We start from the raw sequence: 17,703 nt of genomic DNA on the forward strand, positions 1-17,703 counted from the left end.
TTTGTAGGTACTTTTTCTTGTTTCTTCTCTTCAGAAAGGACTTCGGATCTGCGTTTTCTGATTTAACCCATTATGTACTTGCAAACATAATAATCCAGTATATGATGCTCACAGAAGGCTCATTTTTTTAAATGGTGAACATACGTATATGGTAGAGCTGTATAAAAAGCAGGAAAATCTTTCTTACACAGACACATATGCATAGCTATTCAGATTTTTTTTTAATTCAAGAGGTTAGTTGTAAGTTTAGACCAAAAAGTGTATAATCTAAAAAGGTTTCTCTGTATATTTCCTCACCTGGTCTCAGACCATACTACCCATAATGCCCCTGTACATTAATGCTGTGCCCATCTCAGTCTCATTCAACACATAATCAGAACACCTGAAACATAACTTAATAACTCAAAATAGTTCACCTTTGTTACTTTACAGAACGGCCAGAAATGTAAAGCTCAGTGAAGCTTTAAGCTTGCAAGGTATATAATTACCGTCACATGAAAAAACATTTACTTAAACACTCTTACAGTAGCTACAACCTTACCAGTTCACAAATGTACAGTTTTTTTCTCCTTTTTTTTGTCTTTTGTTTGCTTGAAATGTTGTGTTTTAAGTCTTCAAGCAGTGAAAGAAAAGTGATGATGTTCATCTGGTGCTGGTGAGTCAAGGGTCTGTGAGGTCTCTGTTTCAGGGCCAAAGTGAGAGAAGAATCTAATATACAGAACACATGTTGCACAAACAACCAGATGAAAACAAGAGTATGCATGTATTTACTCAATGTGTGTCCACAAGAGCCTGTGTTTACGCAGTGCATGCACGTCTTTGTGTCCTCAATTTCTGATCAAAGCTTTTCCTGTTACAATTCAAAGGGATTTTATGGATTTTAGGACCTCTTGAGTTTGTGTTAGTATTTAGATGAATTGGATGGAGTGTGGGTTTCTGGATAAACATCAGGAGTAATAGATGCTGGCGGGAGTGGGATTTGGGTCGTGGGGGCACTAGATTGAGTCTTCAGACTGGAGATGAGGGCAATAGAGTATATAGAGACTGATAACAGGCAGTGGAGTGTCGTCACAGGGGTAATAAGAAGCAGAACAGGTGATAAACAGTCATTGAATGAAATGCTGTATGAGAATCTGTCCACCTCCAGTGGTTTTTGCTCTTTCTTTCTGTCTCTCAGTCTCTTTTTCACTCCGTCTCTCATCCCTCGCTACTCTGCCGCGCTCCGCGGCGCTCTGGGGGCGGGTCTCCCATCATGCGTTCTGCGATTTCGCCCTTTCCTCACTTCCTTCAGGTGCTTCCACTTTTTAGAGTGCAGCGGGTCGTGAACCGGTGCCTCATTGGCTGTATCTGGAGAGCTCTTCCCTGAAAGACTGTGCTTGAGTGACCAAACCTGCTCGCAGATCTGGTCGACCGTGTTTAAGTTTGGGTGATCCACCAACTGCATGAAGTCCCTGTACCACAGCTTTTGATTGGTAGACTGCCCGTGATTGGCGTGGGAGTGGGCGGGGCTGCGAGGGATAGGAGCTGAAGGGGCGGAGCCAGCCAAAGGCAAAATCTCCAACGTGATCACGAGGATGGTCTGGGTGAATCCGTGTTCCATTGCGTGACACTGATACACACCGCTGTCTCTACGCACGGCTCGCCTTAGCAACAGGCCTCGCTCAGTCTGCAAAACACGGTCATCTAAACGAACCTGTAATTACACACACACACACACACACACACACACACACACACACACACACTAAATAAATGCATCAAGTATCAGTTATAACCGCACTGATAGGAAAGAGAGAATGAAAGTCATTAATTCAAACAAAGACACACATTTATCATCTCTTATCAATGCTGTCTATATCTGTCTTTCTCATAATAACCCCACATACAGTATCTGCCCCAGCCTGCAGTAGCCCCTCACTGCAGAACAAAGATCCAGGGGGTGGGGTTGGATCCACATCTAGGAGGTGGAGATGGTAGGTTTAGGGGTGGAGATGGGTGGGTTTAGGGATCAGGGGGTGGAGACGGGTAGGTTTAGGTATATGTAAGGTGGGCGGAGTTGGATCTGGATTCATCTTTGCCCCCTGGATCTTGTGTTCTGCAGTGAGGACCATCTCCCAGCCTGCCTCGCTCCTCTCTCTCACCTCCTCCCGTGAGTTTTCCGGGTGCCTCTGATAGGTCCATGTAATCTGGGCCTGTAATGATTTCGGGTTGCATTCCAGGAAGGAGCTGCTTCCATCCACAGCATACAGCCTCTTCTCCAGAACACGCTGCTTCTGATGGTCTGCAAAACATTGCAATGTATAAGACATTTAGATAAGGCATTAGACAATCTGGTTACTCATATTAGACTGAAGACTGAAATGTATTAACTGCATAGACTCAATAATGTGTATAATGCACTGATATACAAATTCTGGTCAATAGCAATAAGACGATAATTATTTTAATGTTATATTGGCAATATTAAAGGTGCATACAAATTTTCTGTAGAATACACCATAAAATCGTTTTAAATGCTTCAAGTGAATTTATACAACAAAATATTATATGTACAGTGTGACCAACCTTGTAATTTTCGGGTGTTTTTGCAATTGAAGCTGACTTTAATAAAGTCTGGGTTGTTTTTTCTTTTACTTTTTTGGATGAGATGATGTCATACAACCCTATGTTGGCTTTTGCATTTAGCTTTTTGTCAGGATTCTCTGATACATAGAAACTTCAAAATAACAGCATTTAAGTATTTTTGTCACTTTTGATCAATTTAATGTCTTTTCTGATTTTTTAAAATCTGACCCAGACTTTTGAATTGTAGTGGATTTTATCTCTGATACTCATGAGCTGATTTGTGACCCACCAGTTAAGAATCACCGCTTAATTCACATTGTGACTGAACAACTGTTCAGTAGTGAGAACAGAGAAATGGCTCCTCCAAGAGGCTGACAGAGGTACTGCAGTATTACCTCCTGAGCAGAGTGCATTAGGATCCCCATTCCTCACATCCTGACGCCGGAACCTCCTACACACATCAATACACATACACACAAACATATTAAAAAGTCTTAGCATGACATACTTCTTCAGGTTTGAGTGTGAAATGCAGTGGGGTCCAACAGTCAGAGACCAATAGTAAAAATTATTTCTCAGAAATCATTTCCCAGGTTTTCTATGTGGTCACAGAATTTTAGACTCCACTGTAAATGTGTATGAATAAAGCCATGTAATGGCAAGTATGACTGAAGCTGTACCGTTTTGTGTTTGGCAGGTAGCGTGTGCAGGTGTGTCCGTCCCAGGCACAGTATGGATCTCGAGCCAGGCAGCACTCGGCACAAGCTTTACCGTACATACTGCAGCGGTGCAGAGGCACCTGGACAACACCTGTGTCTGAGCCAACATACAGCTGTTGCTGTAGAGAGAGAGAGAAAATAATCACGTGATTCACTAATATGCTGCTTTCATGTGTTTCTGTAATACTGTTTAAAAATAACAGATATGTATATTTTTAAACAAAGACACATTCTCACCCGTTTAGAGGAAATCTGCATACTGATAATAGATGAAGAATCCTGCAACAAGAACACAAGAGCTGGTTTTACTGATGTTTAATTTTAATTTTAGGCTATTTTCTTTAAATGTAAAGTGAATCATAATTGCTACAGACTAACTTAAAAAATGAAACTTAAAAAAAAAAAAAAATGTTTGCAGTTTTATGTAAACACACACACAAACACACTCCTCTCACCTTAAAGACCTGAAGCTCCTCTAGCAGAAGCTCTGTGTTACTCCAGCTTCCCTTGGGCACAGAGATCACCTTCAGCACAGAGCCGATATCTGCAGAGAGACACAGAGAGGCTTTAACCAGAGCCACAACCAGCAAAGACAGTTTAGTCTTGAGAGTTTCTCCAATACTCAGTCAATATTCTACCTGTGCCGATGAACATTACATCGTAGTGTCCATCAGCTGCGTTGACCCGGTCTACAGTAATCTGAGTGAAGGTGTATGGTATTCCAGTGCGCAGGAACAGCGGCCGGCCTCCCAGTGGAGTGACTGGATTAAACATTAATGGATGGTGCCTTGCAAACTGGATTACGTTATCAGGGAAACCTTTAGTGGACTCAAAACTCCCGAAGGTTTTACTGGGACACTGAGGAAGAGAGAAAGAGATATCTGTAGAATCCAGAGACACAATCCGTCTACACAGGTCAGCAAGTCCAGACCTATAAACAGTTAATGACTAATCTTCATCTACTTTTGCTTTTCTAACATTCACACAAACAAATTTATATTCCCACAAACTTGTTTTGAAATGGCATTGATGCTATTTATTTACACTACAGTTCATTAAGAAAAATGTATCATGGATTCAGCAACAACAACAAAAAAATTATAATAGTTTATAATGTGAGATATAAGGAAACTGTCCTTACCATGCCTGGCCGTGGATACGGCACTTTACCCTGGAATGGAACCCATTGATAATTGGGTCCCTCTTTATGGGCAAAAGGTCCTAAAAATGCCCGGCGAATGTCATTCATGGTGTAGAGACAAACTGCAGAACCTTGAAATACGCTGCTGTAAGACACAAACACACATTACAGTACAGGGAGATAAAATAGTCACACAAATGCTGAGTTCAAGTATTTTGGCCTATCTTTTATTATTGAAATTCTCAATTTACCTGGGAACTGTTTTAATTGAAATGAAAATTCTGCCATCATGCCTTTTTATATGACTTACTTTCTTCTGTGGAACAAAAAAGGAGCTATTTTGAAGAATTGCTTTTGTTCATATGAAAGTCACTAGGGTCCAAAACAACACTGGACCCCAATGACTTTGGAGAAAGTTCAATAAAGAAAAAAAAAAAAAAACATTTGGCCAAATATTAAATTTTGTGTTCTACAAAAGAAATATAGTTATACAGGTTTGGAACGACATGAGGATTAGTAAACAATTACAGAATTTAACTTTTTGGGGTGAGCTAAGCCTTTAAACCACACCCTTTGATGAACTCTGACCTTGAGGTGGTAAAGACGGTGTAGATCAGCGGGTTCTTTCGGTCACGGGTCTGCAGCAGGAACACATCCCCTAAAGGTCCGGACAAAGGTCAGACGGCAATGAAATGCAGTTGTCAGTTAAAACAGCATAATTTAAGCCTAGTGTCTGTGTGTGTGTGAGAGAGAGTTCTTACTAAGTTCATCAAAATGTGTTTCAGTGCCATCGTTGCCTGGTACAGAACACACAAGACGAGCCTTTAGAAATGTCGTCCACTTATTTACTAGGCTGCGCTGTCCTCCCATATCGTTCTGTCAAAAAAAAAAAAAAAAAGTAATTTAAGCCAAAATGATAAACAGCAGTCAACGACCATTAGGCATAAACACATATAAAACAGCGCTGATAAATCCTGCTCCTAACCCTGCACAGCTGACCAATCCGGGAATATGTAACCTTCCCAAATCCCTGAGCTTCTACAGCAGTTTCTCTGAAGAAGAAGAAGACTTTATCATCATCAGGATTCTCACTCTCTGGAACACCAACTGCCGCTATAAACTTGGGCTCTGAAAAACAGCATTATCATAGGGCTCATTGTTATTAAACAAAAAAACAAAAAAAACATCATATGCTTATCCTTTCTGAAATAATTTCTAGTTTTGTTTTTTTCTGCATGTTGGTTAAACCGCATGATGTTAATTTGGCTAAACATTTATAATATTGCGAATAATAATAGAAGATTAAGATAAACAATTTAATGTTTTCTTTTCAAGAATTTCGTTCTTTTAATGAGTTTTTTTTTCTTTGTCATGATATCAGGACAGTTGTATCACCCTGATTTTTAAGATGCTCTCTCATATATATACGCACCATTGAGCCAGCGAGAATCATGCTGTTCTGTTCGTATGGAGGGCCTTCGTCCCATGCTGCGAAAGATTGTAAAGTCCCGCCCCATTAAATCAGTGGCCACGCCTGCATAAAGCTCATCACCTATATGATGATGTAGAAATGGCTACTGTTTAGACATGATGTAACAGCATCTAAACGTAAGACAGAAAGCTGAACAGTGGCAGCTAACCAATTAGAACAGATGCTGATGTGTGGCGTGGGTCATACGGACTCTTTCCTTTTCCATCTTCTACCATAGAGGGGTCGATTTTAAACACATGATCCTATAGAGACAAAGGAAAATAAAGTAGTGCATCTGGCCAACTGAAAGTCAAACTGGGACTGTATACCACACACACACACGTCCAAATGCTCACACACTTACCTCTATTTTCTGTCCCACCTCCACATAAGCACAGGTGGGGTGGAAAGCCCCTGTCCCACAGGCATACAAGTGAGTCCGATTGTAGTGGTGTAGCACTTTCACATAGTTTACGCAGTCCGTCTGCAACACATACACACGCACACATCAGTTTTATAAAGGACATATTTTACATACTTTCACCAGTTCATCTGTCAGACAGGGAAACTGTCAACATCTAGATTGACTATTAGTAGCTCAGAGCCAAAGGCAGACACAAAAATATCCACATTTTTCTCTTAAGGGACCACGTATGGGGCGGATCAGAAATGAAACGTCATTGTGTTACATATATCCTTGACGACAGTCTGACAGTCAGCTCTGACCTTTCCCTGCTCGCTGTGATCCCGGAACTCTCTGTAATCTCTTGCTCTGTCTCTTTCACACATAAAAACAAAGACACGTTGACTGTTCAACCGACACTCATGGACACATATAATCTCTGTTTCTCATTTCCTTTGTGAATGCGCTCGCTGGAGCATGCCAAATTTCCCAGAGTGCCTGGAATCACTACGACAACATGAGGGAGCGGGAACATCCAGATCCCGGGGTAGTGGGAGAGGATGCAGGGATGAAGCACAGAGAGAAAAGAGAGGAATGTGGAAGAGGAGAGAAGGGGCGACATGAGACGTGAAAATACAAGATGAGACAAGGATGAGGTGAGAGGATATAACCAGAGAAGAGAAGATTTGACACGAGATGAGACAAGAAGAGACTGCAACAGACAATCAGAGATAACCATAGACAGCAAAGAGACCAGACGAGAGGACCAGAGAAAAGACAAGATGAAACAAGACTAAAAGGCCAAAGACGAGACCAGAGAAGACTTAAGTCAAGAAGAGACAACCATAGACAAGATGACCAAAGACAACGAGAGAAAAGACTAGACGAGATGACTAGAGAAACAAGAAAAGAATACCAAAGCAAGACAAGAAGAAGAGAGGAGAAGAGACGACTTGAGACAAGAAGAGAAAATATGACCAGAGAAGATTTGAGACAAGATGAGACAAGGAAAGACAGCAACAAAGAAGAGATTAGACGAGAGAACTAGTGAAGAGACAAGACTAGATGAAAGAAGAAGAGAAGGCTGAAGACAAAACAGTGAAGATGTAAGTCATGAAGAGACCACCAGAGACAAGATGACCAAAGACAACAAGAAAAGAGACTAGAGGAGATTACTAGAGAAGAGGAGTGACAAGACAAAACAAGAAGACACGAGAAGAGAATAGATGAGAGATGAGATTACTAGAGAAGAAGACTCAAGAGAAGAGAAGAGAAGAAGACTCAAGAGAAGAGAAGAGAAGAGAAGAGAAGAGAAGAGAAGAGAAGAGAAGAGAAGAGAAGAGAAGAGGGTCTCCTCTCAGGGTCTCTTCAGTTTCAGTAGCAGATGTTCTTGCTGCTTGGACTGTAATTATGCCTCACTCCATCTTCTCTCACTGACTAACAGTGGGCTTTCAGCAGCAGAATGAACCCTGAACTGAACATCTTTGCTCAAGGAACACACACACACACGTCTGGTTTGCTATCCTTGTGGGGACTCTCCATCGGCGTAATGGTTTTTATACTCTACAGACCGTATATCATATAGCCCTACACCAACCCTACACCTAAACCTACCCCTTACAGGAAACTTTGTGCATTTTTAGATTTTCAAAAAACTTCAGTTCTGTGTGATTTATTAGCTTGTTTACCCATGGGGACCTCAATTTAGGTCCCCACCGTGACCCTCAATTTAGGTCCCCCACCGTGACATGAGTCCCCATGAGTCTGTGTGTATTCAGGTTTAAGTCCCCACCAGAATAGAAACACAGGTACACACACACACACACACACACAGAACTTCAAATATTAGACACTTCTCCTTTGGGTTCCAGGGGACAGTGTGGCACTGTAATTCACACAATGTATCTATAATAAGACCAAACAGTACAGACAGAAATGTAAGTAAAATTGACAGTTTTACTTACATTTCTGTCTATACTGTTTGTTATTGAAAGCAATATATTTATAATCTGAATTTCATTCAACATATTGGATTTTACTCATCGTTGTAATGCATTTATGGAATATGGCAAAAACAAGGTATCTAAGCAGGCAGCATAATCATGCTAGATTAAAAGGTGTGTGTGTGTTGTGTGTGTTTTGTGTAACCTCTTCACTACCTTTACAGAAAGATGTGATTGACATGTGCCCTCCTGCCATGCTTAAACCCTGCACACAAACTCACACAGACACACACATACAGGGCTTGTGGAGAACAAAGGCCTCTCTTTGAGCTTAACACACCCTGTGAAGAGTGTGTGTGTTGTACGGTGGGGGTGGCGGGATAGAATCATCGAAGACCAATTAAGTTGCTGACAAACTGTGTTTATACAGAAAGGGGTCTCTCCCTTTCTCTCTACCTCTCGTATACACACACACTAGGGCTTCTGTTTCGAGAGCTTTACAGCCCTCAATAAGGGAAGGACGTGTTAGGGGTGTGTGTGAGCATGTGTGTGTGTGTGCTGATGGGCTCTTTGAAGTGAGCCCACGAGACAAAGAAAAAAGAAAGAAAGATAGACTGAGAGGAAAAAAAAGAGACAGAGCACACAACAAAAGAAAAAGAGCTTTAAAATGAACAATGTCTCTCAGGAGGAATAAGCCATATATGTGTGAGTGAATTTCCTGCTGAGACGCGTGCGGTGAACTTTCAACTTTGACCTTTCATGAGCCTGATCATTGGATCCCTGTGTGATTGACCACATGTAGTCACAGAACATCTAGCATCTATAGCTTGTTATTTTGTTTTTGGGAGACATGTTAGAATTAAAATGAATATGTTGATAAGGGGAATTCATTCAGAAATGATTTTATTGGAATTGAACTATTCACAAATAATCTTCCCCTCCAGTTAGCTGTTGACTCGAGAACTGCTAGGGGATCATTGAGTCAGTTCACTGAGTTGAACCTGAGAATCAAATTGCATGAATCATGTTGATCCTGTTAATCTATTTCACAAATCTGACCAAGTGATTCGATCACGATTCGGACTGATCTGAACTCAATGACTAATTGCAGAGCTCACTTAAACTGCAATCAGTTCATTATATGAAGATGTTGTATGGCTTCAGAAGACTTGTAATATAACGCACAAGTAATATGGACTACTTTTTTGATACTTTTATGATGTTTCTTGTTTTTTTTCCCCCTCATTTTGGAGCTTAACAGATGTGGGCACTATGAGCTGTGGTTGTATGCCAGAGACTGAAACACAGGGACTGGGAAAGTAGGAGGACATAAAGACACTGAAGAGATGCAGAGAAGTGAGTAAATTGAAAGCAATTCTGAGTGAGAAATCAGGAGTTTAGACTGAGAGACTGAACAAAGGAGAGACAGCATGAGAAAGTGAAAGGTCAGTGGGAGAATCCCAGGGAAAATCTTAAGTCTTTATTCATGGAGGTCTGGTTCTGTCCCTGCCGTCCTGTACACACCTACATGTAATGAGGGTCAACTCACAGGTCAGCGCACTGAACAAAGTCTGTGTTTGTGTCAGTTCTCATTGTCAGCTGACCTCAGTCAGTTACCCACCGCAGAATGAAGCCCAACACACATTTTGAAGTTACACAACTTTACACAGCCTTTACAAAAAAGAGAGCATTCAGACAGACACAGTGTCCAAAACATCCCACACATATCCGCTTAGATAAAATACATACACACTAAAAACATGAATTATGACCTTTTCACAAACATGTTCAACATGTTACAACACAAATGTATTAAAGGCACAATATAAAACAAACTCCACTTACAAAAAGTACTATGGTGTTCGCATGTTTTTGGACATATTTCCATGATAATACCATGTCATTTTTGAAACGTCTCTTATGCTCACCAAGGCTGCATTCATTTGATCAAACAATACAGCACAACAGGAATATTGTGAAATATTATTACAATTTAAAAGAACTGTTTTCTATTTTAATCAATTTTAAAATGTAATTTATTCCTGTGATGGCAAAGCTAAATATTCAGCAGCAATTACTCCAGGCTTCAGTGTCACTTGATCCTTCAGAAATTATTCTAATATGCTGATTTGGTGGCCAAGAAATATTCCTTATTATCAACGTTGAAAACAGTTGTGCTGCTTAATATATTTGTGAAAACCATGCTACACTTTTTTCAGGATTCTTTTATGAATAGAAAGCTCAAAACAACAGCATTTATTTGAAATAGAAAACTTTTGTAATATTATAAATGTCTTTACTGTCACTTTTAATCAATTTAAAGCATCCTTGCTGAATAAAAATATTCTTAATTATATTTTTAATTCTAATTCTATATTTCTATAATTCTTAATTATACATTTGTTCTATTCTAAATCACTCTATGCCAGGAATTTTTAACCTTTATAGACCTAGACTCTTAACCAACCTATGGACCCTCAATAAATATAAAAACATCAGATTTTAATCAGTAACACCTTATTATAACGTTCATCAAAAAACTAACTAAAACTATTATTACAATATATAATGCTTATCAGATAAGCAAATGTTCACCAATATTATGAAATGTTTAAAAGAGCATTCTATATGTTTTGTAAATCTTCTTTGTGGGCTCCCTGAATTATTTTCATGGACCCCACAGACCCCTGATTGAAAACCTTGGCTCTACACTGATTTATGTCTGTTAATGTTGGAGCCGTTTGGAAGAGATGTTTGTGATAGCAGTGCTAATTGCTTAAGTGTGTGTGTTTGTGTGTAAACAGCTCATAGGAGAGATGGTACTGATAGATGTGTAAACCGGGTGTGTTGGTGACCGCAAGATCTGATTATTGTAGACACTTACATTGATGTCTTTCCCAGCCCAGTTGCACTCTTCTCTCCAATCAACAGGCGCTGGCCAGTAGATCTGAGAGAGAGAGAGAGAGAGCGAGTCCAGAAGTGAGGAAGAGTTTTGGCTAAAGGTTAGGACCTTTGCAGGGTTAGACGTGGTTCAGTAGCTTGAGGGACATTCTCGCTGAACCCCATCAGAGACACAGTTAAAACATGTCCAGGGGCGATGCACAAATGCACACACATCCGGGCATATTCTCCCTTAACCACACCTGTGAGTGCTTGCGTGAGCCTAAAGCCAGCACACAGTGACCGACAACTCTCACTCATCATTCCTTCTTTTTCCTTCCTAAAGAAATAAAAATCCATCATTCTGTCATCAGCATGTTGGCTTGGACTACCATAAACCAACTGGCATGACTTTAAAGACTGATTAATTTTAATAAATAAACGCTAAAGCTTCCTGACTGGATCTCTATAGCATAAATGCACACACAATCTAATCACATGTGGGGGGCACAAAATGCAAGTGTAAACAGGTTATAAAAAATCCAATCACTTCATTGTAATCACTTCATTTGTTAAAACCAGGTATAAACACTGGACTGCTTCATTAAAGTAAATGTATGCACAGGAGTTAAATAAGCAAACGTTTTTAAGAATAAAAATACTAATATTTTCTTCTTATTCCAACTTAAGAATAAAGCTAAGAATATTTTGTATTCCAGAAAAGGCACAAAAAAAGAAGAAAATAAGAAATTGAAATGTAACGATTATTATTATTATTATTATTATGTTATTATATACATAATTAGATTGTAGGGTGTTTGAAATGAGTAGTACCTAGTATTCAATCAGTCATTTTATTCTTCAAATATTTGTGATCACCTGAAGAACTTTTCAAGAATTGCATTTAATAAAATTCTTACAAACTTAATTTTTCTTCTGGGGAATATTTTTGTGAATCTGTCCCCAGGTGCTTATGCTGTATATCAGTGAGTTATGATTGACAGGGTTACACCTTTGTTTAAAACTTAATTAGCTGATGAGAGAGACACAGTACAGAAGGGAAGACTGTTTCCTATCACACTTACATTATGGATGAAGTAAGGGGTAAGGAGTGTGCTGTACCTTCTGTTCCTGTTTGCTGATGTTGTCGAGACTGAGAGATAACAGAAAGTTACGAGCTCCAACAAATAGCCGCCCCCTCTCCTCATCTAAAAGGAGAGCTCCAAAAGAACACGAATGCTCCAAGTCAAACCGCTTAATGCCGTTAAACTGCTGGAGATCTAGAAAAAAACATGAAACCACAAAGAGTTAAACACAGAAACCTTAACACATGTATGCAGATACAACTATGCTTTATTTCAGTAGCAGATGGTCTAAATCTACTGTCCTGTCTAAGATGAGAAGGGAGAAATCTGATCTCATATTACACACACACATACATATATACGCTCACTCATACAGAACTGGATGTCAAAGCAATCGGTCTTGTTGAGCCTTTCATTTGGTCTTTTTATGGTTCTGGTCCAGGTTCACTGCATGCCCAAACTGAAAGCCAAGATCCACTCGGTCAGAACACCATCCAGCTCTCATTTCAGACCAACAACATCTAATTTCTGCCGTGTGTATGTGCTTGCTTACTGCACTAGGTCATATTCAGCATGTGGAGGGTAATGAAATGATAAATTAGAGGACAGAACAGGAGAGGAGCTGTCTGACTCTATACTGTATCATTTTAAAACATATCATTCAGACTTCCATTGAAATAAACTGCTGAGATCCTCAAGCTAAAACAGGAACCTCTTCGTCAAAACAGATAACTGAACACACTTTGATGTATTTACGCACTTTTGGTTTTAATATTCTCACTTTATCTCATGAGTGTAAGACTGTCTGAGTGTGTGTGTGTGTGCATGTGCATGAGTTCAGTATGTCAGACACTTTAAGAGGAATCTGTATAGTTATTTTATAGTTCTTTTTCTATTCAGCTGTCCAACCCCTCCTGCCAAAATGAAACCGAGCATCTTTCAGTTTCTTTCTCCACATCTTTCTGATTTTTAGGTGCTAGTAAAAGACCGATATTGCTGTATTTATGTACGTATTGTTAGGATCATATTTTTACAACTCGGATTTTTATTTTTACCCAGGATTAAGGATCAATATCAGTATGCATTTAAATTTTGAATAGTTTCATTTGTGTAACATCATTATTTTGTTTTGTGGGCCATATGTAAACCTATTATGTGAAATAGCTTTTTCAGGGAAGTACTCAAAAATATATATGCAAACTTATAATTACAACTGCACAAGTGTGTAAGTTTCCTTGGCCATACTAAAATGTCCCCAGAACTTTGAGAAAATCTGACAAAATGTTGGGTTATTTTAAAACAATAGAAATCTATTAGATATTTAAGTAAATGTGTGTGATTTCTTTGTCCTACATTGTGGGGACAAGCCAACAGTCCTCACAATGAAAATGGCCTAAAAACATCCTAAAGAATGTGTCAATGAAAATGGAAACATGCAGAAAGGTTTGTGTTAGGCTTAAGTTTAGAGTTAGACAACAGAAAATATCATTAAGCTTGGTGTAAAAACTAAATAAGTTAAAGGAAAGTCCCATTATGGCAAAACAATGTTGAGAAATGAAGAGAAAGAGAATGATAAGTGTTATAAGAGGAAGATTAAACAGAGAGGGATAAATTTCAAATTTTTTTTAACAATTGTTACATCTCCAAAAGCCCTTTAGCAACACACACACCAATACTTTACATACCCATTTGCTGCAGTGTTGAATTTGAATGTGTTAGTGAGCATCACCAGTAAGATGAGAGGAGACCTACTGACTCCACTGAATATAGATTTTACCCACACACACACTTGCACAGTTTTACTGCACTGCTAAAATGTACAGAATCCTGAAAAACTAGACTATCCTCCAGCGTGTTGATTTTTGTATTTATTTTAAACAGAGTAACAAATATAGCAGCATCCTAAACCAAATATAAAAGTGCTTTGTTCTTTCTTCCTCTCTTTCTGTTTCTATTGCTGTGAATAATGGAACTATTCACACAGGCAGACAGCAGAAGTCTCATAATAAAACACACTCTCACACACACACACACAGTCCCTCTGTCTGTAGCGCTGTCACACTGATTAGCTGTGCTAATTTACTATAAACACAGTTAATATGAGCTACTGCAGGACCGTGTGTGGTTGAGAGAGACACACACATTCAAGTACATCCAGCAAGGTTCACACCCCCCATCCTGGGCGATTTACTGTATACAAGAGTAGAGCAGAAAAGTGCATCCCAGCGCCCTTCACATCTCTTTAAGCAAAGAGGCTGTGCCAACGCAGCAAATCGTACATCATCATTACAGCCAAGGCTGGAGCAGGACATGCTCACACACACATACACACACAGATGAAGACTCTTCCACAGGAACCAGGCCTTAAAACCAGACTAAATGCTGCTAAGTCCAAAATAAACCAACAATAATTAACCTTAAGAACACAATGACAACACCAGACAAAACAAGCCAAACGAGAGAGAGAGTGAAAGAAAGAAAGAAAGAAGAGAGAAGGAGGTAACTGTGTCATAAGCCTCTCGGTTCATGACGCTCGGTGCGAGTGAGATCCTGAAGAGAGAGAGAACGAGTGAGAGAGAGTGAAAGAGAAGAGGAGAAAGGAGTCGACTGTTCTGCTGAGCGGCTCCTCTGGACTGAGACCAACTGTCAGAACCTCCAGTAAGGGAGCGAAAGAGAAAAGAAAGATTGAAACGCGTGAGGAAAGGCCTTTGCTCACATGCAGGGGGAAATAAAGGGATAGTTCACACAAAAAATAAATTCTGCCATCAATATTTCACCCTCATGCTGTTCAAATCTGTACGACCTCATGAGAGTTCATGAGAAAAGTAGAGATCTCGGATTTATATATTCTTCTGAATCAGATCTTTTCACTGAATCAGATGATTCTGTCTACAAAACCAGTCTACATGGCGGATTCGTTCAGATGAATTTGTGAATTAATGACTTTCAATGACTTTTAATGATTTCTGGTCTGTTCTCTCAGTATGGCTTCAGAGGACTTGGAATATAGTGCACAAGCTGTATGAACTACTTTCATGATACTTATATGGTGCTTCTAAGTGCTTAGCTTGAAAGCTCCAGTATTGCAGAGTAATTGCTTGGAAAAAAGTGTCCAGCACATTACTCAATTTCAGCTTTTGGGTTTTGAGAAAGAAAGAAAGCCATGCGGTTTGTAATGACAGTGTGAGTAAACAATGACAGACTTTTTGTGTTCGGGTGAATTATCCCTTTAAGAAACTGCAGGTAACCAAACGTTGTTCTTCTTTAGGAGAGACAGAAGAGAAATGTCATTCTTTGTTAAGCGTTTTCAGTCTTTGTACTGAAAAGAAACAACCCACCTTGCTGACCTTTCTTCTGTGTTTCAGGCTTTATAGGTCCAACAAGGGCACGCTGGCACAATAACATGAGTTACTCTCCCCTCTGTGGTCTCTCCCTGTGGCTCTCTCTCACTCTCAGGCACATAGATGCGAACATAAAACTGCTCCAAACTCTCTTGCTTTAGATCAACCACTACACTCTCCGAGATAAAACTTTGTATACACACAACAAAGACAGACACAAATCCCTTCAAAGAATGAATTTGGTGGCTCTTAGCCCTAACAGAAGTGAAACGGCAAGTTTCAGCATGTGTGTGTGTGTGACTGCAGTGATCACCCAGGTCAGCCACAAGCCCTCAGTCCATTTAGAATAATACACACAAGTACAAAGCTCTCTCACACAGGCACTCTGTCAGAATGATAGATAGAATGAACTTTAAATTAGACAAAAAAAAGAGTAATGCAAGATACAGAAAGAGAGTTTAGGAGAGAAAGGGGTTAAAAATGTATTGTACCAGGTCTTCTTCATGCTGAATGTGAGACTAGCATGCATCACTATTAGTATTGGTCACACTTAGGATTAGTTAGAGTTGAACAAACCAGTAACCATTAGCATTACACTTCGGTATGTAACTTTGCCTTAGAAACCACCTAGAAAAGCTCTTGCACCCATGTAGAACACCTTAGCAACTGCACAGAGTCACTCTAATGCCCTACTGAGAGAAGCTTGGCAACTGCATAACACTCCAAACACTTTAGTAACTGCATAGCAACACCCTGGCAGCCTCCCAAAACACTCAAGAAACTATCTAAAAGAAAACTTGAGAAAACTAAAAGAAACTTGCTTGCAATTGCATAAAAACCATCCACAACACTCTAGCAACCACTTAGAAATGCATAATACCAATGCCAAACACAAACCCACACACACACACACACACAATATAATAATAAAAAATTTAAAAAATGTGTGTGTGTGTGTGTGTGTTTGGCAAGGATCCATGGTTGCGGGGCTCTGTGCAAACACTTCTGAAGGGTTGAGGACTTAGAGAACAAAAAAGAGGTATTCTCTCTTTTTCTCTCTCTGTGTCCCAGATAATAGCGCTCCTTAACCCCAGTCTGGTTTTCTGATTACCGTGGTAACACTGGTTATTTGATGTGTGTGTTGCTGTATAATCTTTAAAGTCTATTAAACACTTTAAACCCCTCGAATTCAAGAGGTACTCTGATACTGTACTCAAAGACTACAGATGTGTGTGTTAGAATAGGTGTGGACACATACAATGTACTGTTAATGTGTTGTTTCTGGTGTAGAGTTTGTAGGATCAGCTGTGTAAAAGAGGCGATAGAGTGGTGTACTTTTACTGTGGTTTAATCAGAAAATACCCCTGTAAAACAACAGAAGATGTCATTTCAATACGTTTGGCAATAAATGAAGGGTGTTTCTCTAATAAATGTTGAATAGAGGACACAGATACACGCACACTCTGGAGTTCAGAAAGTTGCAAACTCTTGTCCCTCACCGCAACATCCCACGACTTAAACAAATGAGCATTACGTCAGCTGGTCAATAACAGCTGATTCATCACACTTACACATTCACATTAGAGATTCACTGCTTGTTAAGGGACTAGTTCTTTCTGTGAGCACTTTTCTCTTATGTAATGCAGAAAGTGATGTAATTTCATGGGACTTCATAAAAAATAAAATCTCTTAAGATACACTCTTCACTAGTTTATTTAATTTGTCCACTGAACATATCTTATGCAACTTATGCATCACTGGAATTTTTTCTTTCTTTCTGAAAATAATGAAAATGCCTACCAGTGTCATTTTCATCACATCTCAAATAATGTATTGTGTTAAATTGCATTTTGTGATGGAAATGACAATAATATAAATGACAATTATAATATTTTTTGGAATAAAAAAATAATTATTTTGTTTTCACAGCTAGATATTTATGTATCCAAAAGAAACACAATTAAATAATAATATTAAGCTATTTGAATAATTTTATAATATTTGAATAACAATATAATATTTGGCATACAAATGATTTTTCTTTATTTTCTTCAAGTCTTCATATCTTAAGCTCGAGATTGTCTCCCTGGCAAAAATAACACACTAACTTTGCCAAAAAAAAAACCTGGGGAAAACCGGTTAGTGTGATTGAAAC

The 17,703-nt window shown here is 39.2% G+C and overlaps 1 protein-coding gene across 1 annotated transcript; it reads right to left on the reverse strand.

Moving 5' to 3' along the window:
- Positions 1-1,203: 1,203 nt before the first annotated feature.
- On the reverse strand, positions 1,204-15,612 carry LOC107680122 (semaphorin-3B-like). Its single transcript, XM_016475895.1, has 17 exons — positions 15,546-15,612; positions 12,245-12,402; positions 11,127-11,189; positions 6,261-6,380; positions 6,066-6,159; positions 5,858-5,977; positions 5,411-5,553; positions 5,187-5,301; positions 5,014-5,083; positions 4,426-4,570; positions 3,923-4,142; positions 3,740-3,828; positions 3,522-3,563; positions 3,246-3,403; positions 2,961-3,016; positions 2,142-2,281; positions 1,204-1,693 (listed from the first exon to the last, which is right to left on the reverse strand). Exons 1-17 carry the CDS (start codon positions 15,610-15,612, stop codon positions 1,208-1,210), a joined length of 2,286 nt encoding a protein of 761 aa, XP_016331381.1. The 3' UTR covers positions 1,204-1,207.
- Positions 15,613-17,703: the final 2,091 nt, after the last annotated feature.

This window comes from Sinocyclocheilus anshuiensis, unplaced genomic scaffold, assembly GCF_001515605.1.
Source record: "Sinocyclocheilus anshuiensis isolate Anshui unplaced genomic scaffold, SAMN03320099.WGS_v1.1 scaffold13, whole genome shotgun sequence".
Classification (NCBI taxonomy): Eukaryota; Metazoa; Chordata; class Actinopteri; order Cypriniformes; family Cyprinidae; genus Sinocyclocheilus; species Sinocyclocheilus anshuiensis.